Raw genomic sequence first — 25,129 nt, forward strand, 5'->3', positions numbered from 1 at the left:
TACACTCCAAGGTGGAACTCTAAAGAGGGAACTGGCTGTCATTTATCAAGTCTACGAATTATTACCAATGCGGGAAATTATTTCAAATATCAGGCAAAACACCTATCAGATTTCGATAGTCAAAACATTTTTTTAAATTGTTGCACTGACGATAAAAGTACTAAGTCCAAATTGTTTTCGATTTAGGGAAGGAAAAACCGACGTGGTAACTGTAATTTTTTTATCCACAAGAAATCTGAAGTGTGTGTCTACCCGTTCACTTTCTGGTGCATTGCTGATAACGTAGGCTTCCTCACTATCTGCTGAAAGACATACCAGTAGTATAGGGATAAACTAGATGACTTAAGTCCAGTCCGTTTACATATCCGTTGAACAGCTACACTTGTCCATCTTCTCCACACACGTGCTTGTTTATATATATACATATATCGCACTTGCTGCGGCAGTCCTGGTGTTACTACAGTCAGAGACTTCACTGTAGACATATATTATTGTGTTTGCTTTACGAGGACACGGTTCAAATAAAAAATAATTTTCTGTGTCCACATTAACATCAGTACTCAGTAAACCAGTTTACAATGCCTTTATCATCGGATGCCTTTATCATTCCCCCTCCCCCTTTCTGATTATATTCGTCAATTATGTCGGTAAGCCTCGGTATGAGCTCGAATTTCTGGATGTATTAGGGACAAAGTAACAGATTGTCTAACTCCTCTTTAATGCATGCTATCGCTATTGTGACAGCGAAACCTCTTCGTGATGCACGATACCTCTCTTACAGTAACTGCCACGTGCAGTTTGTTGAGCATATCCGTGACGCTTTTGCGCTTACTGCGCGCACGCGTGAATAAACATTCCGCTCTTTCTTACACCTTCACTGTCTCCTTTATTAATCATACCTGGTAAGAGTCCCATTACGCAGGATTTGGCTTAATGGGGGTTTTATAAGGTGCCTCTTCCGAGAGTGAATACATTTGATTAAGGTTCTCATAATCAATCGTAGCCTTGCATCTGCTTTCCGGACACAAAGTCTCAGATATACTACTGTTATTATTCGCGCACTCCATCAAGGCACTCGATGGGTGGATGATGATGGTTAACTGAATGGATACCAATCATAGGTACTCGATAGAAACTGACAGTGATTCCTCGCTGCTAATGTAGCCTGATCGAAAGTAGACAGCACTGAGTGAAGCACGCTATCAGCTTCTGTGCACTAAATAAGACATAGTGAATTAAACTAAACTCCTTCCGAAAGGCCTTGAAGCCCCAGCGGTACCGACTGACCGCCGTGTCATCCTCAGTCCACAGGTGTCATTGGACGTCGATATGGACGGGCATGTGATCAGCACAGCGCTCTTCCGGTCTTTGTCGCTTTTCGTGACCGGAGCCGCTACGTCCCCATCAATTAGATCCTTAATTGGTCCCACAAGGGCTGAATGCAACCCGCTTGCCAACAGCCCTCGGCCGACCGAATAGTCACCTATCCAAGTGCTAGCCAAGTCCGACAACGCTTAATTTCGGTGACCTGACGGGAACTGGTGTTACCATTGTCGCAAGGCCGTTGGCAAATAAAACGTAACGCGCGTAGTTAACATCTCACGATGCAAAACTCAGCACGTCGAAGACAACACAGCATGGCAACAACAGAGCCAACCTACAATGAATTACACGCTGAGACAAGGTTTAGTAGCGACATAAGAATGAAAACTTATCCAATGCCTAACGACTTTTGTTACTTCTGATATTCCCATAAATGACTGTGCCGTGTTGTCCAACAGCGCGCGATTAGTAGTTTTCCGTGAATGACTATTTCCCAGTATTCGTTTAGCTTGACTGCCAATTGCCATTCCTTGACGAAAGTATCGAACTTCTGCAGGGTTTTCTTTATAACCACACGGGACAAGCAATGAATCATCTGCACAAGATATCCTTCTAATATCGTGTAATACCGCCTCGATTTGGTGAGGAAGAGAGTGCGTAAGTTATTTTAGGTATCCATGTTCATCTGAAGCCTCATATAGATTATTATATCTCTTAGGGTTACAAAATTAGGAGAATTGCCATTGCTAAGCTCGACCTACTGTTCCAAACAGGCACAGACATTTTCTATTGGAATAAGATCGGGTGATTTAGGGGGCCAATCGAGGTGCGATCGGGTACATGGGTGTTCGTCAACCAGGAGTGTAGGCATAAAGGTCTGTGAACAAATATGCTGTTGTCCTGAAAGTCGAAAGGATTCACAGCATTCTCATCATGAAGATACAGGAGTAAGGGCAACGCTTGGTCGCCGAGAAGCTTTCTGGTTCATATTCACGGTAACTAGACTGAGTAAGGCCAACTCCTGGTATGAAAAACACTCGCAAAACATAACAGAACAACCTCCAGCCTGATCATTGGGCCGCCGGCGTGCCTGACGCCTTTTCTCCTTTAAAAAGTGGCAAAACAGCGTATTTTCGTAACACACTATACATCTACTGTCATTCGATGTCAATTTATGTGTTGCTTCGCTCACTGAATAAGTACATTTTCAGCGTTTCTCAAAGTACCCAAACCAAAGTTTCCACTGACCGGAGTTCTCGTAGCAGTGTTTCCTCGGAAACAGCTTGAAATGGACCTGAATTCACTGACAGAAAAAATTCCTGTCTCTTTTGAATGACAAGGGATGACAGACGTCTCGATTCCCTGTCGATTATGAACTCTTTACGACCACTGTTCTTATTCCGTATTCCATGGCTGAAAGTGGTACACTGTTCCTTGTAGACAGGTTGGCAAATCCGTGTTGGTTCACTAACAAATCTGGCCACTCTACTTCATTCATGGTGTAGTCATGGAAAAGCGTAATCAGGGTAACCTCTTTCTGCCATTTTATTACGTCTCCACGTTGACCATTTTATTAACATCTGATTCCATATAAACAACAGTCACATACACCGATCAGCCAAAACATTATGACCACTGCGCAGTTAGAAGTTGGATCGATTATGGTTCCGTTGCGGGCACTTGAGGCGGTATCAGAAGTATGTAAGCGAAGCAGACATGGATGCGGATCATCCTAGCAATGAAACGGGCTGCAAATGAGAAAATCCATTGAAATAAAAGACTTTGACAAAGGGCAAATTATTGCAGTGCAAAGCCGGAGAACGACTGTCTCGAAAACGGTGAAGCTGGTCGAATGTTCACGTGCTACTGTCGTGAGCACCTACGGAAAGAGGTAGCAGGATAATGAAAGTTCCACTAGGCGCTAAATGGTTGTACGTTCACGACTATTTACAGAACTTGGGATTCGCAGGCTCGTCTGCTCTGTAAAGTAGGACAGATGGTGATGTTTGGCATCTCTGCCGAAAGAACACAATGCAAGTGTTTCTGAGCACACCGTTCATCGTACATGGCTGAACATGGAGCTCCGCAGCAGAGCACCCCTACGTGATCACATGTTGACCCAACGGTATCGTCGATTACGATTACAGTGAGCACGGGACCATGGATATTCGATCGTCGATCAGTGGAAACGTGTCGGCTCTTCGGGTGAGTCGCATTTTTGCTACACTAGATCAATGGTCGTCTCCCCAAACGCTGTCGCCGAGGTGAACGGCGGCTCGAAAATGCAGTGCGCCACGGATGCAGGACGGTGGGACCAGTATTATGCTATAGGGGAAATTCTTCTGCGCTTGAATGGGTCCTGTGGTAGTAGTCGAAGACTCGCTGACAGCTGCGAACCACCTGTATGGTTCAAATGGCTGTGAGCACTATGGGACTTAACATCTGAGGTCATCAGTTCCCTAGAACTTAAAACTACTTAAACCTAACTAACCTAAGGACATGACACACATCCATACCCGAGGCAGGATTCGAACCTGCGACCGTAGCGGTCGCACGGTTCCAGACTGAAGCGCCTAGAACCGCTCGGCCACACCGGCCGGCCAACCTGTATGTTTGATGTCTTCCCCCACGACGATGTCATCTTTTATCAATACAAGTATCTGTGTCTCGGAGCCAGAACCGTGCTAACGTGGTCTGAGGAGCATTATAGTGAATTCACGTCGGTGTCTCGGCGAGAAGATTCGCTTGATATAAATCCTATGGCTCCCATTTGGGTCTCTGTTAGGCGCCATCACCGCGTACGTAAATCAGTGGCCCGTTTTTTACTGGAATTACATGACGTTTACGTAGACATATAATGCCACACACTTCCACAAACCTACCAACAAAATGTCGGATCCCTGACACCCAGATTCAGTGATATATTTCGTTGCAGAGACGACAAACAAGCTATTAAGCAAGTGGTCATAATTTTTTGGCTCATCAGTGTACATACCATTTCACTGTTATGAAGTACGCCACCGGTGGAGGGTCACTTCACTTCTAATCCATCTACAGCGCTCCAAGGAGACCATTATTTTTTTCCTTTTTTTAAGGGGTCATTAATAGTTTGTCCGCTACAGTTTCTTAGCGTTGCGACTTCTCTATAAGTGATAGCGTTATAATCTAACAGCTTCACGTAGTTTCCGGCATGTCGATGAGTTTCCTTATACACATCGACAGAGGTAGCCGTCCTATAGCACTCAGTCATGGGACGCCTGAAGTTACTGTAACATCTAACCATTTCTTTGTTTTAACAACGAAATGTCAAGTTCTCTCTACCCTGAATCACTTAGTCCAGTCACATAGCTAGGCCGATATTCGCTAAGCTCGTATTTTCTTCACTAGGCGACAATACGGAAAACACTCTTGACGCATTCGGCTGTCAGCGGGTGCGGCGTGCGCGGGAGCTCCAATCAGGCTTCCTGGTCGGCCAGAGCAGGCTCTTTCCAGTGTCGGCACGCCAGGCCAGGCCACGCCGAGGCCGCGTTGCGAAGGCCGCGCCCGACCACATTCTCACATCGCTTTTTTCAGAGCGCTATTGTTCCTCCGGCGCCTGACTACGAGCTACGTAGCTTTCATCCTTTGAACTGCGACCTAGACTCTTGCAACAGGAACGATAATAGAATAAAATGGTGCGTCATTTTGAGCGTGGGTATGTTCCGAGAGCTCCGGCCTAGGGACAGCATCTTTTGCTAGTAATTAAAATTTCCTGGCCCCTGGAGTCGAATCTGCCCACTGTTTAGATTTTGAATAAATATCATCAGAAAGGGTGGCCGAAGACTTCCGGTATAAGAAGTCATCCATGTTCGGCCACTGGCCTTATCAAAGAGGTCGGAGGAGTGGACAGATGTTCACGTTCCTCCCTTGTCCTTGGGGTGGAACACTGCTCCTAAGAATCGGCTGAATCAGCTAAAATCAAAGGTGTGAGGATGCAGTAGACAATGGAAAGCACTGCATCAAAGACAAATAATGGCGACCCACAGGAAATCTGTCCTGTAATTGAAAAAGTGTCACTATGATCTCTCCATTGGCCAAAGATTCCGAATTAGTCCCCCATGCTGATCTCCGGGAGTTACCCGCCAAGACGAGGAGACTGTGAAGAAAAAATTTAATAAACGACGAAACGTAACGATCTACAAGTCGGGGAGTGGAATGTCAGAAGTTTCAGAGTGGTAGAGAAGATAGAAAATCTGAAAAGGGAAATGTTGAGTCTCAATCTAGATAAAAGGCAGGGGAACGAACACAAGCATTTCGGATCAGACGACTATAGTGTAGTATCAACAGCAGTAGAAAGTGGTATAACATGAGTAGGATTTATTGTAAACAGAAAAGTAGGGCAGGGACCGAGTTAGTGTGAACAGTTTAGTGACTGGGTTGTTCTCATCAGAATCGACAGTAAACCATGTATACATGTCGTAGTCGAAAGTAGAAGATCAAGAGATAGGGGAAGTATATAAGGATACTGAGCGGGTAATTCCGTATGTAAAGCGAGATGAAAATCTAATAAGCATGAGGATTGGAAAAGTAGGGCAGCGCACGAGTTAGTGAGAACAGTTTAGTGACTGGGTTGTTTTCACCAGAATCGACAGTAAACCATGTATAGATGTCGTAGTCGAAAGTAGAAGATCAAGAGATAGAGGAAGTATATAAGGATACTGAGCGGGTAATTTCATATGTAAAGCGAGATGAAAATCTAATAAGCATGAGGATTGGAAAGCGGTTGTGAGGGAAGGAATACAAGAAAGAATTTCGGGAGAATATGGGCATGGTAGCAGCAATGGGAGAGAAGACTAATTAGATTCTGCAATAATTTTTAAGTAGTAAAGGCGATTCCTCTGTTCAAAACTCACAAGAGGAAGAGGTATATGTCGAAAAGGCCTGGTTACATGAGTAGATATTTCAGCTGGACTACGACATGGCTAGACAAAAATTCCGAAAAACGATTATCGATTGTAAGGCGTACCAAGGAAACGAAATGGACCCAGCTCACAATTTAGTCATAATGAAGATTAGACTGTAAGAGAATCGTACGGAAGAATTATTGTGAAAGTAAGTTGGACACTGAACTCATGCGCAAGGGTGAGACGCGTTTGTAGTTCGCTGAAGATGTCTGCACTGCGATACGGAACACCTCAGTAGGCAGTTCAGTTGAAGAGGAGTGGATATCTCTAAAAAGTTCAGTCACACATGCGGAAAGGCAAACATAGATATTAGGACGGTAACCACGAAGAAAACTTGGATGACAGAAGAAGAAACCTAATTCCGTTGATCGACGGTAGAAGGAAGAACAAAATTATAGAGGAAAAGACGGGAATGCAGCAATATAAATCACTTAAAAATGAAATAAACAGAAAGGGAGGGGAAGTCAAGGCGAAATGGCTACATGAAAAATGTGAAGAAATAGAAAATTAAATGATTGTCAGAAGGACCGACTATAGCATATAAAAAGGCCAAAACAGCCCTCGGTGAAATTAGAAGCAGCGAAGGTAAAATTAAGGGTTCGATGGAAATATCAGTGTTAAAAGAGGAGGAGAGCGTGGATGGATGGAAAGAGTACATTGAAGGCTTCTAAAAAAAGTAGGGTTTGTCTGGAATTGTGTGATGACGTGATAGAAGAATAAATTGTAGTTGGGATGAGGTAGATGGATGATCCAGTACTAGAATCGAAATTTAAAAGTGCTTTGGAATACTTATGATCATGCAAGTCAGAAGGAATAGATAACACCCATCCCTTTGGGAAAAGTGACAACAAAATGACTATTCATATTGTTGTACAGGATCTATGGGACTGCCGCCATATCAGCAGACTTTCGGGAAAACACATCATCCACGCAACAGCAACAACTTGCAACTGTGAGAACTATCACACAATCAGCTTAAAAGCACATGCATCAAAGTTGCTGACAAGAATAATATATACAGAAAAAAGGGAAAAAATTGCGGATCAGTTTGGCTTAAGAAAAGGTAGACACCAGAGAGGCAGTCATGACATTGCGTTCAGCAAGACTGAAGAAAAATCAAGACACTTGTCGACCTGCAAAAAGCGTTCAACAATGTAAAATGGTGCAAAAATATGAATAAACTACAGAGAAGGAAGGGTAATATCAAATATATACAAGAACCAAGAGGAAACAAAAAGATTAGACGATCTAGAACGATATGCTCGTATTAAAAAGAAGCAATGATGAAAATAAAACGAGTTTCATTATTGGGATTAAAATTCAGTGTGAAAGGATATCTATAATAAGATTTGCTAATGATATTGCTAGCCTTTAATGAAGGAGATGGAGAAGTACAGGACCTGTCGGGTGGAATGAACGTTCTAATGAGTACAGAACATGGATTGAGAGTAGATCGAAGAAAGAAGAAAGTAACGAGAAATAGCAGAGAATAGCAAGAAACTTAACACCAAAACTGGTGATTACTAAACAGACGAAGTTAAGGAAATATGCTACATTAGAAGCAAAATAACCCATGATGGACGAAGGAAGGAAGACATAAGAAGCAGACTAACAAAAGCAAAAAGGGAATTCCAGGCCAAAATAATTCTATTAGTATCAAACGTGGGCTTATTTCTGAGAAAGAATTTTCTGAGATTGTACGTTTGAATCACAACATTGAATGGTAATTTATCATGAACTGCGAAGGAAAAGTGAACAGAAGAGAATCGAAGCATTTCTAGGTGCGGCGCTACAAAAGAATGTTGTAAATTAAGTGGACTGGCAAAATACGGAATGAGCAGGTTCTCTGCAGAGGAAAGAGGAAAAGTGTCGTGAGTGGAGAACACAGAACACCAAAACATAAGCAGAGAACTACCCCTGTTACGACACGAAAACAGAACGACATGTGCCTAGTATCCTGGCAGTGAACTTAAAAGATGGGAAACTAAGGCGTGAAAATGGTATAATACGAGTAATAGATAATAATATTTTCCATTTAGTGTCTCTGGGAACGTTTTCTTGACCTTGTAATATAACATATTGAACAAATCTCAGTCATAAATTTGGATTAACTTCTCGTAGCTGTGGTTCAGGATCATGTAAAATTTTGTAAGAAAGCAAAATGAAATTAAAAAGAGGCGTGGACTACTGTAAAAATTCCAAGAGCTCGTATTCAATAAAGAATCAAGCAACATATCACTTACTAGCACATATGCCTCACAAAATGGTCCAACGGTAAAATCAGAAGAAATTCAGATCTCACATAGGCGTGGCCAAACTAAATTTTGCTGTCAAACTGGCTCGAGACATGCCACAGTGGTTGATATAGAATCGAGCCCGCTCGAACAGTCTTGTGACAATTGAGTAAAGCGGCGCGAATGCAAGAGGCGTGCGAGAATCTAAGAGGTAGATATAACAGGTTGTATTTCTGTTTAAAATTGCAAAATTTCATATAGAACACAGGAAGAACTAACGTAAGCTTCTAACAGCGTACAAACTTCTGTTGTACTCGTATTAAAACAAAGAGTTCTCATATGGTACATACGGATAGCCTGTAAAAGCGTGTCCCAGGAGGAAACGTCAATATTCAGGGATATGACAGGAACGCTCATCTGAAGCAAGAAACTTTATATGAACATATTGCCCTATTCCGAAAGCTTTACAATTTAGAATACATTTAGTATAGATTTGTTTCTGTGATAGTATCACGCACGTGTGTTTCTCACCAATCCAAACTCTTTAAAATTTTGTTCCAGCCCACCCTGCCTCGTTGATTTCAACTTCTTTGCTCGGGATGTCTTTCTGCCATTAAATTAACCCGTTAACTCTCAGCTGTCCGTAGTGTATTACGAGTAAAGTAGTGTGAGGAAGTGAGTGTGTACCAGAGAGAAGCAACGGTTAATTGTGTTTGTACACGAGCTGTATAAAATGCCACACATTTACACTAATGAAGACAGTGCAGATAGAGTGTATGGTTACTGCTTCTACGCTGGTAGTGCTCCTGCTGCTTTGAAAAATAAATGGCTCTGAGCACTATGGGACTTAACACCTGAGGTCATCAGTCCCCTAGAACTTAGAACTATTTAAACCTAACTAACCTAAGGACATCACACACATCCATGCCCGTGGTAGGATTCGAACCTGCGACCGTAGCGGTCGAGCGGTTCCAGACTGAAGCGCCTAGAACAGCTCGGCCACAACGAACGGCCATGGAAGAATACCACCGGTGATTTCCGACATGTCGAATCCCTGATCGTAGAGTGTTTACCAGGGTTTTCGGCACGTTTCGAGAAACACGTGTTCTTGTAAGTTCACGTTTCCATCTGAACGTGCAGTTAAACAAACTGTGCAGGAACAGCAACACACTGTTGAAATGGTTCTCTGTCGAGAACTCCATAAAGCGAATATTCACGGACGAACTGCTATACCAAAACCATTATTGACGACAACCAACGCAAAGAAGCGTAAAACATAGTGTGAGGAGCATAAATCCTCGACGGCTGATCGGTGGACGTTCTCGTTATTTGCAACGTCGGACCGGGTTTACGTCTGGAGAATGTCAAAAGAAGCCTACAGTCCTGCCTTCTTGATTCCGACGGTTAAGCATGGAGGTGGAAGTGTGATGGTGTGTGCAGCCATATCATGGTACTCTGTTCGTCCCATCATTAGTCTCAAAGGCCGTGTTACAGCCAACGATTATATGAACATTTTAAGAGATCAGGTGCACCCCATGATTCAAATGTCGTTCAGCAACAATGATGCCATATTTCAGAACGACAACGCACCCATTCACACAGCCAGGACAGTACAATCGTGATATGAGGAGCACGGAACTGAACTGCAGCGTTCGAAGAGTTTCTGGATCGAAGAGTGGCATAACATTCCACTGGAGACTGTACAATCATTATATGCCAATATTCCAAGAAGAATCACAGCGGTATTACGAGCAAATTTGGGTCCAACCCCTTACTAATAAGCCATTCCCAAGTAATAACAGGTGTCCATATTATTTTGCATATCCCCTGCACAGATATGAACAACAAAGGTGTAGAATATAATAACTAAGAGTTTTCACATAAAAAATTCGGAAGCATTGCTTTACAGCCCGCCGTCGTACTAACGACTGTGAGACATTGCACCACATGTTCCGCGAATAATGACTGCTTAAATGTCTGTATGCGCGTTGCAGTCAGCATAATTTTTTTTCGTGGTACATTCAGAAGCAGTATGCGAGGAGTTCGGCCATAGATCTAGATGTTCCAGTTAATGCGGGTACTTTGCGAGTATCTTTTCTCGGGGTAACTGTCGTCTATATTCAGTCGTCTTCAAATTGGTATTTCAGCATTTCCTGGATATTAGTGAAATTTGGATAGCAGAAAACCAAGGAAAACTGGGTGCATTTTAAACGTGCCACTATACAACATTTAAAATTGCACTGCACGTGTTTTCATCACACTAACTAATGTAATTACGACTCGCTATAAACTTATTAAGGCGACCATTAACTTTGGTGACGATGTTAGTTGATCTTTACACATTCACCTTTCAATGCTTCCTATCTTTCCCAATGACGATCACCTTCTTTGTAAACGTCTGCCTTTTGGAAATGCCCATCAGAAACAAGACGTCGTCAGTATTCTGGAAATGCTTGCCATTGAGTGGTTCCTTCACCTGAAGAAAGAGGAGGAAGTTACTGTGTAGCATGTCAGGAAAATATTGGAGGAAGAGTAAAAATTTGATAGTCCGAAGAAATAGCATGTGTGACTGTCATGAAGAGGATGAGCTCGGATGTTGTTGAGAAGCTGTTGATAGCTTTCCGTGACGCCTTCCGTAATATCTTCAGCTTTCGATACTATGCCGCTGTGACGGCTTGCCTCTTACCAGCACAATCTGTCAGCTCCACAACAGAGCAGTTCCGAAAAACACTCAGAAACTCTTTGCCCGATAATGGTTGCCTCTGCGTCGTTTTCGGTAGTTGTGAAACTACCTGTTTCCACTGCTTTGCTTTTCTCCTTTATCTCGAGATCATAGTGAAATATCCAGCGCTCTTCTTTGGTGATTCATATGGTCAATAAGTCATACGCACTGGTATGATCCAGTTGCAACATTTCTGTGGCTTTCTCGGTTCGACTGGCTGTTTGAATTGCGCAAACGGTCTTGAAATGCAGCTGAAAACTGAGACATGATTGTCTTTCTACAGTCGTCCCTACTTTGATATACATGTCTTCGAGCACCTCGGCCTCCACATCTGTTGCAAATCCCATTTCTTTACAGAGGGGTGGTCCTCCATCTTTCATACTTGTCTGACCAAGCTTGAAGTGTCTGCACCTCGATATCATTCAATGATGCACTTCGACCAGCTCAGAAGGAACTGTTGCCCTTCAAATGCGGGAAACGAATTGCAGCACGAGACTGCATCATGTCAATCGACGTCGCCACTTAGTTTTGGCTTCTGTAGCTGTGTAATAAAGCACTGTTGCGCAGGTATCTCAATATGTACCAGGGCTGCAGACACGTTCTTGTAAACGAACAAAAAATTAACAACGTAACTTCATATTTTCGAGATGATAATTTTATGACTATTGCTGATATCTTCATGAGCTCTGAAAGGTGATGCGTATCTTACCCTATGTGATGTACAAAACAGCCAGATTTCAGGATCAAGTTTTTTGTTTAAGTGAAGACTAGATCCGAGTTATGTGAATCCATTTTCAAATCATCCTGTGACATGGAAAGTTAAAATTACAGTTTATCCAATAAATTGTACCCTATCCCCGTCAACTTATTTTTTCCCGGGAGGTGCTTCATTTCTCGCCTCTCTCCGGGATGGATGTTTCTCTTTGGTTTTAACTCTTTATGTATTTTACGCATCTGACACCCTGCTTCACTACTGGTTAAAATACACATATCATGTTGTATACCTTTATGAAACACAGCATTTTGGACAGTGAAAGACACAACCTAGCATTTTAATTTCTGTTTTACCTATGAAGTCATTAAAAATATTTTCATTGGTGTGTATTCTGTTAGGTTTGCTTCTCGTTAAGTGTTTTATGAGAATGAAGTACTTAGAAAGGTGATGCATTTTTAAATATCATACTATGTTTCTTTCCACAGCATTTATGGTTCACAACGAATGATGAATCACCATAGCATACGACAATTGTTTATGTACGCCATATGTGGCGCTGCTACTGTTTACTGTTCTTCGCTTTTAAATGCCTTGCTGTTTTCGGAAAAAAATTTAAAGAGCTTTCAAAATTCTTGCTGTTTCTGGAAAATTAAAAAAAACGGAATGTGGTAGTTGACTTCCATTGTATTGATTTTTTGTCCTTGATTGGTAATTGTAATAAAATTCACTGCATCCTTATGGAACGCCCCCTACCTGTCGTTACCTTGTGACAGTGATGGAAGTAGACTATCAGTTGTAGGCTTATCCTGCTAGTCTTTACTGAAAAACTTGACGTTGATATAAGTGTGTGTACAATCATAACATTGTTTGAATGCTGCTATCGAATATAGCATTTAGTCCGTTTGGTATAAGTATCCTGTATGACATGCTCTGTATCTTGTTATATGCACTAAATTTTTGTAGCTAGTTATTAGATAAATTGTGATTTGAACTTTCCCTTCCACATGATGACTTGAAAATAGGTTCAGGTAAACTAAAACTTGTCATCAATTAAATACAAAAGCTTTATCTTGGAACTTTGGCTGTTTTCTATATAAAACTGGTTAACACAATTTGCTCTCCCGTTATTAACACAGCATGCTGCAAAAAAGTATCTTACCTTGCTCTACACCTTCCTCTGATGCACAGCCAACCAGCTGAGTCCTTGGTGCTGTAATTAGTCACTGAAACTTTGCTTGTCTCAGTTACATGTTTTACTGGATGAAAATTGCTTTACGCATTTCGATACTACATCTTTTCCAAGGGTTACGAAGAAGTATATATAAGGTATTATAAGTAAGTAATGGTTACATAAATGTCACAATGAATCTCCTAAAATTCATCGATATATCTTCCGAAATTTTGAAAATATGAAAAATGTTCATGCTAAAATACTCTTGAAACCGAGTACATTCTGTCTCGTTATCTGTTGTGTACCACAGCCAAGAGCAAACTGATCATAACGCTGCGTGATCTTAATTAAAGTCGGAGGCAGGAGGGCACTGATGCAGTGATACGTTTGCCGATTACCTACACGATTGTGTATATTATTTTTTTTAAAATTTTAAAAAGTTAAGAAGTAATCTTAAAACTAACAAATTGTCTATTACATTTGTCCTACAAGTAATTGTATTCTAACAGAAGTAAGTGGAGTTAAAACACAAACCAATAGAGGGTGTTGCATTTAGAGAAAAAGTAATAACTAGAGTTAGATCACAAACCGATAGATGAGATAGCTTGTGACAAAACTCACCATTTACGTACACAGTAAATACGAAACTCATTATACATCTCTCATTTAAATTTACTTGCAAAAGCCTCTGACAGGCTGCAAATGCAAGAAGTGTAGTGATGAAATGAGTAAAATTACTTCATATTGTTCTTTAAGAGATCGATGTGAAAGCACAGTCCTTCATTGGAAGGACATGGGTAAAACATCGTAGTGCAGGTACAGAGTTACTGATTTACTTATAAACTGTATACGACCGTAGCCTCATTGTAAATATTGACTGCTATATGCAGTTTATGATGGACAACATTATGAACCCACTTTGAGTATATAAAATTCATTAGTTAACGATAAAAGTTACATTTATCCCAATAGGTGTGCATTAATCACTGCGTATGTTTTCATATATGCTATTTTTCATGTGTACATGGAATGAAGGGAAGGAACATAAGAATAGATCGTTAAAACTGGGGACGAAGATGGGGGTGGGTGTGGAGTGGGGAGAGAGAACAGACCTGTCGTGGGGGTGGGGCTGAGTACGACGTATGCGAAATGTTGAGATAAACGTGGGTAACAATGACGAAAAAGAATGAAGGAGAAAGAAGGGAGTCCTAAGAGGCAAGGTGGCGGGAAAGAAGGGGTAATTACATTGCTTTTCAAAAAATAACATAGTACCCATGAGGTTAGTGCATTGTCAGTTACATTTGTCTTACAATTAAATGCAATGTGACCTTAGGTGGATCTCCAGCCCATAGGAAGAGATGTCACTGTTTCTTGTTGTTGTTGTGGTCTTCAGTCCTGAGACTGCTACTCTATCCTGTGCAAACTTTTTCATTTCCCAGTACCTACTGCAACCTACATCCTTCTGAATCTGCTTAGTGTATTCATCTCATTGCTTATAAAAACAAAATTCAGATGGGAAATACACAGCATGTAACTGACTCCACAGTTCAAACTGTTAAAAGAACGTGTGACACAATCAACTACCTAAAACTATGTGGTCATCACCTTACATTGATCATTTACCAATAGATGTAATTGCAAAGTTCTTCAGAGATACATGCATAAACTTTGCTATTATGAATACAAAATTAGTGACATTACTGTGAAATACGGATATTCAGTCTAACTGTGGAGAGTCGCTACTATTTATCGTTCATCATGGACACTATCATGCACATATTTCAATAACATGAAATCATGAAATATCTATGCATTGTATTATGTATCTATTATGTATCTTAACTGGTTTGCACCTATCACTGTATGTATTCAGGAATGCTATATTGTACAGATGCATGTTAAGTGAAGAAAAGAGAAGGATAAAAACCGAACATTCAAAAATGTATGGGTGTATTGGAGGGGGGAATAGTGGCTCATAATAAGCGGATGTCGGAAGGATGGGGAGAAATATAAGGATTTTCAATGTTAACGAAGTAACCTCGAGAATAGCGTACTGTCAGTACATTTGTTATACTATTAATTGCATTGTGGCACTCCAATAGAGAGCGTGGCTGAGAAAAGCGAAGTTTCAAGTGGGCACGACATCTTATACAGCGTTTTTGCATACTATCAATAACTGGTAATTTTCTTTGGATGTATTTAATTGTATGATAAGTGAAACTGGCAATGCGCTAGCCTCAAGGCTACTTTGTTATCTTTTGAAAAACCCCGAAATTTAACCCTCCTTTCCCATCTGCTACCAGCTAGCCCTCCCCACCCGCTCCCTCATTTTTTCATCATTGGTACGCACGTTTATCTCAACCTCCTCCCTCATCCTCACTTCAACTCTATCCCCACTCCGCCACTGTTCTCTCTCTCCCGACCCTACACCTCTATTTGTCCTAGATATTTATTATTTTGTCACAATGGTATTGCCACCGAGTCGCTCAGCTGAAAATTTTTTTCGTTGTGTTGGACTGTGCAGCCTCTGGAGGGGTGACGGTGGTGAAATACGGAGGCTACGGCAATTACGGAGGCTACGGCAACTACGGACGCTACGGCAACTACGGCGGCGCGGGACGGCACTACCCCAAGAAGACGTACACATACAGCCAGGGCAGCTCCAACAGCGCCAGCCATCAGGGGGCCGTTGGCTCGCGGTCGGGCGCCGCGTCCAGCGCTGGCGCCTCGGTCTCAGCAGGGGGCTCCGCAGGCGGCCACCCCGTCAACTACGACGCCATCTTCAACGTGAGTGCCACAGTCTCTGCTAGTTCCCTCCTTCCAGCCTTGTAACGAGAAATAGGGGAAACACATTTACCTTGGAATATCACAGAAGATTCAAACAGTCTCACATCTTAAACTGATGGTTTATGCTGTCAGGGACTTTTCAGGCAAAGTTATAACTCTGCCTAATATAGATTACTTATTGATAGTAAGCAATAGTTTCACCACTGGCCATTAAAATTGCTACACCAAGAAGAAATGCAGATGATAAACGGGCATTCATTGGACACATATATTATACTAGAACTGGCAACTGATTATATTTTCACGCTATTTGGATGCACAGATTCTGAGAAATCAGTACCCAGAACAACCACATCTGGCCGTAATAACGGCCTTGATATGTTTGGGCATTGAGTCAATCAGAACAGGTACAGCTGCCCAGCACGATACCACAGTTCATCAAGAGTAATGACTGGCGTATTGTGACGAGCCAGTTGCTCTGCCACCATTGACCAGACGTTTTCAATTGCTGAGAGATCTGGACAACCTGCTGACCAGGGCAGCACTCGAACATTTTCTGTATCCAGAAACGCCCGTAGAGGACCTGCAACATGCGGTCGTGCATTATCCTGCTGGAATGTAGCGTTTCTCACGGATCGAATGAATGCTAGAGCCACGGGTCGTGACACATCTGTAATGTAACGTCCACTGTTCAAAGTGCCGTCAATGCGAACAAGAGGTGACCGAGACGTGTAACCAATGGCACCCCATACCATCACGCCAGGTGATACGCCAGTATGGCGATGACGAATACACTCTTCCAATGTGCGTTCATCGCGATGTTGCCAAACACGGATGCGACCATCATGATGCTGTAAACAGAACCTGGATTCATCCGAAAAAATGACATTTTGCCATTCGTGCACCAAGGTTCGCCGTTGAGTACAACATCCCAGGCGCTCCTGTCTGTGATGCAGCGTCAAGGGTAACCGCAGCAATGGTCTCCGAGCTGAGAGTCCATGCTGCTGCAAACGTTGTCGAACTGTTCATCCAGATAGTTGTTGTCTTGCAAACGTCCCCATCTGTTGACTCAGGGATCGTGACGTGGCTGCACGATGCGTTACATCCATGCGGATAAGATGCCTGTCATCTCGACTGCTAGTGATACGAGTCCCTTGGGATCCAGCACGGCGTTCCGTATTACCCTCCTGAACCCACCGATTCGCGCTGGGTTAGCCGAGCTGTCTAGGGCGCTGCAGTCATGGACTGTGCGGCTGGTCCCGGCGGAGCTTCGAGCCATCCCTCTGGCATGGGTGTGTGTGTATGTCCTTAGGATAATTTAGATTAAGTAGTGTGTACGCTTAGGGTCTGATGACCTTAGCAGTTAAGTCCCATAAGAATTCACACACATTTGAACATTTTTTTGAATCCACCGATTCCATATTATGCTACAGTCACTGAATCTCGACCAACGCGAGCAGCAATATCGCGATACGATAAACCGCAATCGTGATAGGCTACAATCCGACGTTTATCAAACTCGGAAACGTGATGGTACGCGTTTCTCCTCCTTACATGAGGCATCAAAACAACGTTTCACCATGCAACGCCGGTCAGCTGCTGTTTGTGTATGAGAAATCGGTTGGAAACTTTCCTCATGTCAGAGCGTTGTAGGTGTCGCCACCGGCGCCAACCTTGTGTGAATGCTCTGAAAAGCTAATTATTTGCATATCACAGCAACTTCTTCCTTTTGGTTAAATTTCGCGTCTGTAGCACGTCATCTTCATGGTGCAGCAATTTTAATGGCCAGTAGTGTAATTTATCTGGAATGGAGCCAATGCTATTGTGGTTGTAAAGTGAAACTGATGTCTCCTAAATAAAAGAGGGTAATTAGGCAATGTGAGTCCAAGTAAATACACTGTTAATGAAGAAAACTGACTACTGTTGTAGCTTTACATGGGTCTTAAATCTGATTTGTAAATTGAACTTGAAACTAACAGTATAATCTAGCAAGAATTGTGACAGGCAGCTAACCATGAGCAACACACATGAAAGTTTAAAATGTTTTAGCAACGAAGTATCTGCCACCAACGTGCACCGTCTGTACTAAAGCAAAAAAGACAGTGTTCATTACACACTAACACTTTGTAAGGAGGGCGCAAGCTAATCTTGATGTGCGGTGAATTTAATACTTTACTATTGAAACACAGTATAGTAGAAATATTTGTCGAACTGTATTGCTAACCAACATGGTTATTATTTGTTTTCAGATGGAGCATTATGTAGAGCATAAGGAGAATCTTAATCTGATACATTTTCAATAAGTTGTAGCGAGTTAGATTTACAAGAACTGAAATATCTCTAGAATGGTTGTTGCACTGCATAAACACGTTCGCTGTGAGAATTACTGAACTACCGGATCAGGGTGTCGGGGGAGGGGAAGTGATTCAGAGACTGCTCTACCTACTGACTGGGTTTAGGACAACCACTTAAAACAAACACAATGAGGATACACACATAAACACAATAATGTTAAGGAAAGCACTATTAAAACCTATTAATTAAATAATAACCGCGAAAAAATTTAAACTGTAATGGCCTATAACTCCTGCTTATAATCACAACAGCTGCCTGTTACCTTTAGCACTACGCAAAGATTCTATTAAGAATGAAAATCAAACAATCTAATTACGACTTTTTGTTTCCAGTAATTCTTATGAAGTATATTAATTCAGAGCAATCCAACAAATTTCAAGACTTAACAGACAATATATATCCCCATCAGAGGGATAATTAATTTAATCTTGCGGTTATTCTTGCTTGATTTAGCAAACCAGGTGTTAAATGGATGAATGCTGACCGCCGACTGTGTATGTCACAAACACTTCTTGCGGTACTTCGCGGCAGACCACCTTCTAAGATTCCCGCTTACAGTTTTCCCTGGTGGAGGGACTTCCATTCAGGTTATACATCTATATAAACCTACGTGCCACATGAATGAACCAATTTTACACACAATACTTTGATATATTTTTATTACATAGATACAAAATGTACAATTACTAATAAATTATTGCCAAATAACTTTGCAGAAAATAAGAAGAATTATTTACAGACATGTTGAACCAAAGAACATAGTAACACAGATATTACATTACACGTAGGAAAACATAGAAGCTACATGTAGCAAACACAAGTATAACATAAGTGTTACAAAGTCACTGATTTATTTATTTATTTAGCATATGGCTAACACAGACATTTCATAAAATTCAATTACGTAAACATATATACATATTTACACCCAAACTTAAGTTGGGCTTTAAAACTGAATATTCAGTCCTTCAATCCAGCACACTGCATCTGGAGTTGCTAGCAGGAAGTCTTCTTCAGCACCGTGATAGGCTCGAATCCTGCATTCACTGACAATGTGGTGAACAGTCTGGTATGGAGCCCCACAGTCACAGGCTGGATTAGGCAGCTTCTTCCATTTAAAGACAGCATCCCTTCATCGACCATGGCTGGTACGGATTCTGTTGATGGCAGTCCAGGTCTTGCGTGTATAACTGTCCACGTCGTGTTGTGCCGACTCCACTGTAGCTTGAATGGATTTTTAAGTTAGTTTTATATGCCCGACTTCTAATTTACCCACACAAGTCTCCAGGGTTGAGCAGTTATTGCCCGATGACGACACGCAATACAGTTTGTTAAAGAGGAGTTAGCCGTTATTAATTATGTTTTTAGATTTAATTTTATTACTCGTACAGAGACTAACCGTTCCTTTGTTTAACAGCTGAATTGAAGAGTTTTTAGCAAACAGAACACAGGATGTTGTTCTCAATGGAGAGACGTCTACAGACGTATAAGTAACCTCTGGCGTGCCAGTGTTATGGGACCATTGCTTTTCACAATATATATATACACTCCTGGAAATTGAAATAAGAACACCGTGAATTCATTGTCCCAGGAAGGGGAAACTTTATTGACACATTCCTGGGGTCAGATACATCACATGATCACACTGACAGAACCACAGGCACATAGACACAGGCAACAGAGCATGCACAATGTCGGCACTAGTACAGTGTATATCCACCTTTCGCAGCAATGCAGGCTGCTATTCTCCCATGGAGACGATCGTAGAGATGCTGGATGTAGTCCTGTGGAACGGCTTGCCATGCCATTTCCACCTGGCGCCTCAGTTGGACCAGCGTTCGTGCTGGACGTGCAGACCGCGTGAGACGACGCTTCATCCAGTCCCAAACATGCTCAATGGGGGACAGATCCGGAGATCTTGCTGGCCAGGGTAGTTGACTTACACCTTCTAGAGCACGTTGGGTGGCACGGGATACATGCGGACGTGCATTGTCCTGTTGGAACAGCAAGCTCCCTTGCCGGTCTAGGAATGGTAGAACGATGGGTTCGATGACGGTTTCGATGTACCGTGCACTATTCAGTGTCCCCTCGACGATCACATTCAGTGTCCCCTCGACGATCACCAGTGGTGTACGGCCAGTGTAGGAGATCGCTCCCCACACCATGATGCCGGGTGTTGGCCCTGTGTGCCTCGGTCGTATGCAGTCCTGATTGTGGCGCTCACCTGCACGGCGCCAAACACGCATACGACCATCATTGGCACCAAGGCAGAAGCGACTCTCATCGCTGAAGACGACACGTCTCCATTCGTCCCTCCATTCACGCCTGTCGCGACACCACTGGAGGCGGGCTGCACGATGTTGGGGCGTGAGCGGAAGACGGCCTAACGGTGTGCGGGACCGTAGCCCAGCTTCATGGAGACGGTTGCGAATGGTCCTCGCCGATACCCCAGGAGCAACAGTGTCCCTAATTTGCTGGGAAGTGGCGGTGCGGTCCCCTACGGCACTGCGTAGGATCCTACGGTCTTGGCGTGCATCCGTGCGTCGCTGCGGTCCGGTCCCAGGTCGACGGGCACGTGCACCTTCCGCCGACCACTGGCGACAACATCGATGTACTGTGGAGACCTCACGCCCCACGTGTTGAGCAATTCGGCGGTACGTCCACCCGGCCTCCCTCATGCCCACTATACGCCCTCGCTCAAAGTCCGTCAACTGCACATACGGTTCACGTCCACGCTGTCGCGGCATGCTACCAGTGTTAAAGACTGCGATGGAGCTCCGTATGCCACGGCAAACTGGCTGACACTGACGGCGGCGGTGCACAAATGCTGCGCAGCTAGCGCCATTCGACGGCCAACACCGCGGTTCCTGGTGTGTCCGCTGTGCCGTGGTGTGATCATTGCTTGTACAGCCCTCTCGCAGTGTCCGGAGCAAGTATGGTGGGTCTGACACACCGGTGTCAATGTGTTCTTTTTTCCATTTCCAGGAGTGTATTTAACGAAAACATCTAACAAAAAATAAAATAAATTTATCCCAACGTAAAAGATCCGTTATACGTGGTAGGTCGAATCCACTTGGAAGTTTAGCACCTAAGAAGATGTTGTGCAGGGGCTCATCAGTCACTGCTTCCCACCGACCTTTCCATTATTCAAGGGGTTTGAAATCCTTAGAAACCATGTCAGGAGCATCGCACAGAGTTGGATGATGTGACCTCAGTCTCTTACGATTTAAAAGTGGCAGGTCGCTATGCACAGGTAGATTAAAATTCCTTGAGATCTTGTGGAATTCCCTCATAAGGGCAGCACATCTGCGAAGATCAGCAGACATTATACCAGTTAACAGTGGAAGCCAATAAAATGGAGTAGATCTGATTGCGCCAGATATTATGCGCATTGTCGTATTCACCTGGGTGTCAACAAGCCTCGTATGATGACTGTTAATCCAAACACATGCACAATACTTAAATATATATATGTACGCGCGTGACTGCGTGTGAGATCGCTCTTTAAGTTTTCATCTATTTTTAGGTTGCAGATATATATTTTAACGGTTTTTGTGTTAATATTTACTATATAAGTGACTTATTAGTGGTTTCTTCATTCACCTTTGCCTTTCTTGTGTTGTTACCTGGTATTTGTGAGTGTTTCGTATCGAGCAACTTAACCTCTACTCGTGTTTCCATTCCGCGCTGACCAGTTGCAGCTGTAGCGGCGCATCGAAAGCAGAGTACTAATTAATTGTTTGTGTATAGTAGTTTATTTAGGAACTTTACTAGCCTTCAGCCGGTGTTCTTGGTGTTTTCCGGTGAAATAACTTCAGAAGAAATTTTTGCGAACTGCTTTCAGTTTCGTTACTGTCATTAGACGTTTGATTTTCTTTCTGTGTTAGTATCTGTTATATTCTCATTTGTTGTTGATTAATACTGTCAATAATAGTAGTTACTTTCCTTGTGGAGCAAGTTTGTGATTATTGTAATCAGTTTTTAACATCTTCTTATTGTAGTAGCGGAACTTAGATAAAGTTGTTTTCTTGTTTCAATAACTGTAAAATTTTACCATGAGTGAGAAGTGTGGGCTTTGCCGTAGGTTCGTGAGTAGTGGATTGCGGTGTGAGACTTGTTCGAAGTATTTTCACTGGGGGGAATGCAGTGGGGAAGCCAGTGGGCATTCTGGTGAGATCCTCTCCTGGAACTGCAGGTTATGTAGCAAGAGTAAGTTGACAGAGGAGCAGGAGCGTAAGATCTGTGCCCTTCAGGTGCAGTTGAAAAACGCACAGGAGGTGCTAGATAGGATGAGGAGGGAGAAGGGGGTTGGGGAATGGGAGCTGGCTGTTGGCAAGAGATCTGCTAGGAGAAGGAGATTTTCAGATAGTTTTACTATTGGTGTTTGTAATAGATTTGACCAACTGTCAGTGTCTAGTGGAGAGCAATCTCTAGTAGCTGTAGATGTAGGAAGTATGCAGCAGACCTCAGCAGTTACGGTGGCTAGGACAGTTGCAAAGTCTAAGAGAAAGAAGAAGGTTCTGCTGTTAGGTAGTTCTCATGGTAGAGGTGTAGGCCAGCAGTTGCAGGAAGTTTTGGGGAGTGAGTACCAGGTCACCAGCATTGTGAAGCCTAATGCAGGATTGGCTCAGGTGACTTTTAACATAGGGGGGGGGGGGGTTATGTAGGGATTTTACAAAAGAGGATCAGGTAGTGATTGTGGGTGGGGCTGGTAATAGTATTGATAGGGATGGGGAGTATGACATAGATGGTGACCTGGGAAAGATAGCCACTCAGACTGGCAACACGAATGTGCATTTCGTGGAACTGTTTCAGCGTCACGATCGGCCTCATATTAATACAGCCGTCAGGCGTAATAACATGAGACTTGGGGGTGCGCTAATGACAGAAGGCATGAGTCACAATTCAGTGGTGTCGGTGGAGTCTATCAGCAGGACGGGTTTCACTCGACATGTCCTGCACCTCAACAGGTATGGAAAGGGGAGGTTGGCAAAGCTTATAGGTGACAGCATAGGTGGGGGTGGTGGGATCACTCATGGGAAAATTCCGGTAGTTGTGGGTGTTAGAGCTGTACCTTTTTTAGATTGAAGTCAGCTGACAGGTATTCCTGCTTAAGGGAAGTCTCGGCCGGCCGCGGTGGTCTAGCGGTTCTGGCGCTGCAGTCCGGAACCGCAGGACTGCTACGGTCGCAGGTTCGAATCCTGCCTCGGGCATGGGTGTGGGTGATGTCCTTAGGTTAGTTAGGTTTAAGTAGTTCTAAGTTCTAGGGGACTTATGACCTAAGATGTTGAGTCCCATAGTGCTCAGAGCCATTTCAACTATTTTTTTAAGGGAAGTCTCTCTAACAAAGAAACCACTTTCGACATAGCTTAGGTATCCGATTTATGAGGGAATTAGTATATTTCATCAAAACATACAAGGCATTAGAGATAAAGTTATTGAATTACTTATAGATGTTGACTCTGAAATTATTGGTATATCTGAACACTTCTTAAATAAGGAGATAATTCAGAGGCTTCCTTTACCAGGATACAGGTTGGCTGGCAGCTTTTCTAGGAGCTCTTTGCGGTGTGGGGGAGTAGCCATGTATGTGAAAAACGGTATCCCATTTGAGTCAATTGATGTTTCAAAGTACTGCACTGAAAAGGTGTTTCAATGTTGTGCAGGTGTGGTTAAATTTAGTGGAGCTAAACTTCTTACTGTTGTTATTTATAGATCCCCAGACTCCGATTTCACAACGTTTTTGCTAAAGCTAGAGTAGGTTCTTGGTTCACTTTATAGGAAATACAAAAAGTTAGTTATATGTGGTGACTTCAATATAAATTGTATAAGTGATTGTGCAAGGAAAAGGATGCTGGTAGACCTCCTTAATTCATATAATCTTATGCAAACCGTATTCTTTCCAACGAGAGTGCAAGGGAACAGTAGAACAACCATAGACAATATTTTTGTTCATTCGCCATTACTAGAAGGGCATTCTGTTAGCAGAATTGTGAATGGCCTTTCAGATCATGATGCACAAATTTTAAGTCTAAAAGATTTTTGTGCTGCAACGCAGGTTAAATATAGTTACCAACGTTTTAGGAAAGCTGATCCAGTTGCTGTAGCGACTTTTGTAAACCTTATCAAGGAACAAGAGTGGCAAGATGTTTATAGTGCTGATACCATGAACCATGAACCATGGACCTTGCCGTTGGTGGGGAGGCTTGCGTGCCTCAGCGATACAGATAGCCGTACCGTAGGTACAACCACAACGGAGGGGTATTTGTTGAGAGGCCAGACAAACGTGTGGTTCCTGAAGAGGGGCAGCAGCCTTTTCAGTAGTTGCAAGGGCAACAGTCTGGATGATTGACTGATCTGGCCTTGTAACAATAACCAAAACGGCCTTGCTGTGCTGGTACTGCGAACGGCTGAAAGCAAGGGGAAACTACGGCCGTAATTTTTCCCGAGGGCATGCAGCTTTACTGTATGATTAAATGATGATGGCGTCCTCTTGGGTAAAATATTCCAGAGGTAAAATAGTCCCCCATTCGGATCTCCGGGCGGGGACTACTCAAGAGGATGTCGTTATCAGGAGAAAGAAAACTGGCGTTCTACGGATCGGAGCGTGGAATGTCAGATCCCTTAATCGGGCAGGTAGGTTAGAAAATTTAAAAAGGGAAATGGATAGGTTAAAGTTAGATATAGTGGGAATTAGTGAAGTTCGGTGGCAGGAGGAACAAGACTTCTGGTCAGGTGACTACAGGGTTATAAACACAAAGTCAAATAGGGGTAATGCAGGAGTAGGTTTAATAATAAATAGGAAAATAGGAGTGCGGGTAAGCTACTACAAACAGCATAGTGAACGCATTATTGTGGCCAAGATAGATACGAAGCCCA

The 25,129-nt window shown here is 42.9% G+C and overlaps 1 protein-coding gene across 1 annotated transcript in view; it reads left to right on the top strand.

Annotated features, from left to right (window-relative positions):
* The window catches only part of LOC126174892 (uncharacterized), a 93,641-nt gene that overhangs the window by 61,746 nt on the left and 6,766 nt on the right, over positions 1–25,129 (top strand). The window contains exon 5 of the mRNA XM_049921315.1: positions 15,633–15,895. Coding sequence (XP_049777272.1) covers positions 15,633–15,895 — 263 coding nt within the window. The remainder of the gene's footprint in view (positions 1–15,632; positions 15,896–25,129) is intronic.

Source organism: Schistocerca cancellata, chromosome 3, assembly GCF_023864275.1.
Source record: "Schistocerca cancellata isolate TAMUIC-IGC-003103 chromosome 3, iqSchCanc2.1, whole genome shotgun sequence".
NCBI lineage: Eukaryota > Metazoa > Arthropoda > Insecta > Orthoptera > Acrididae > Schistocerca > Schistocerca cancellata.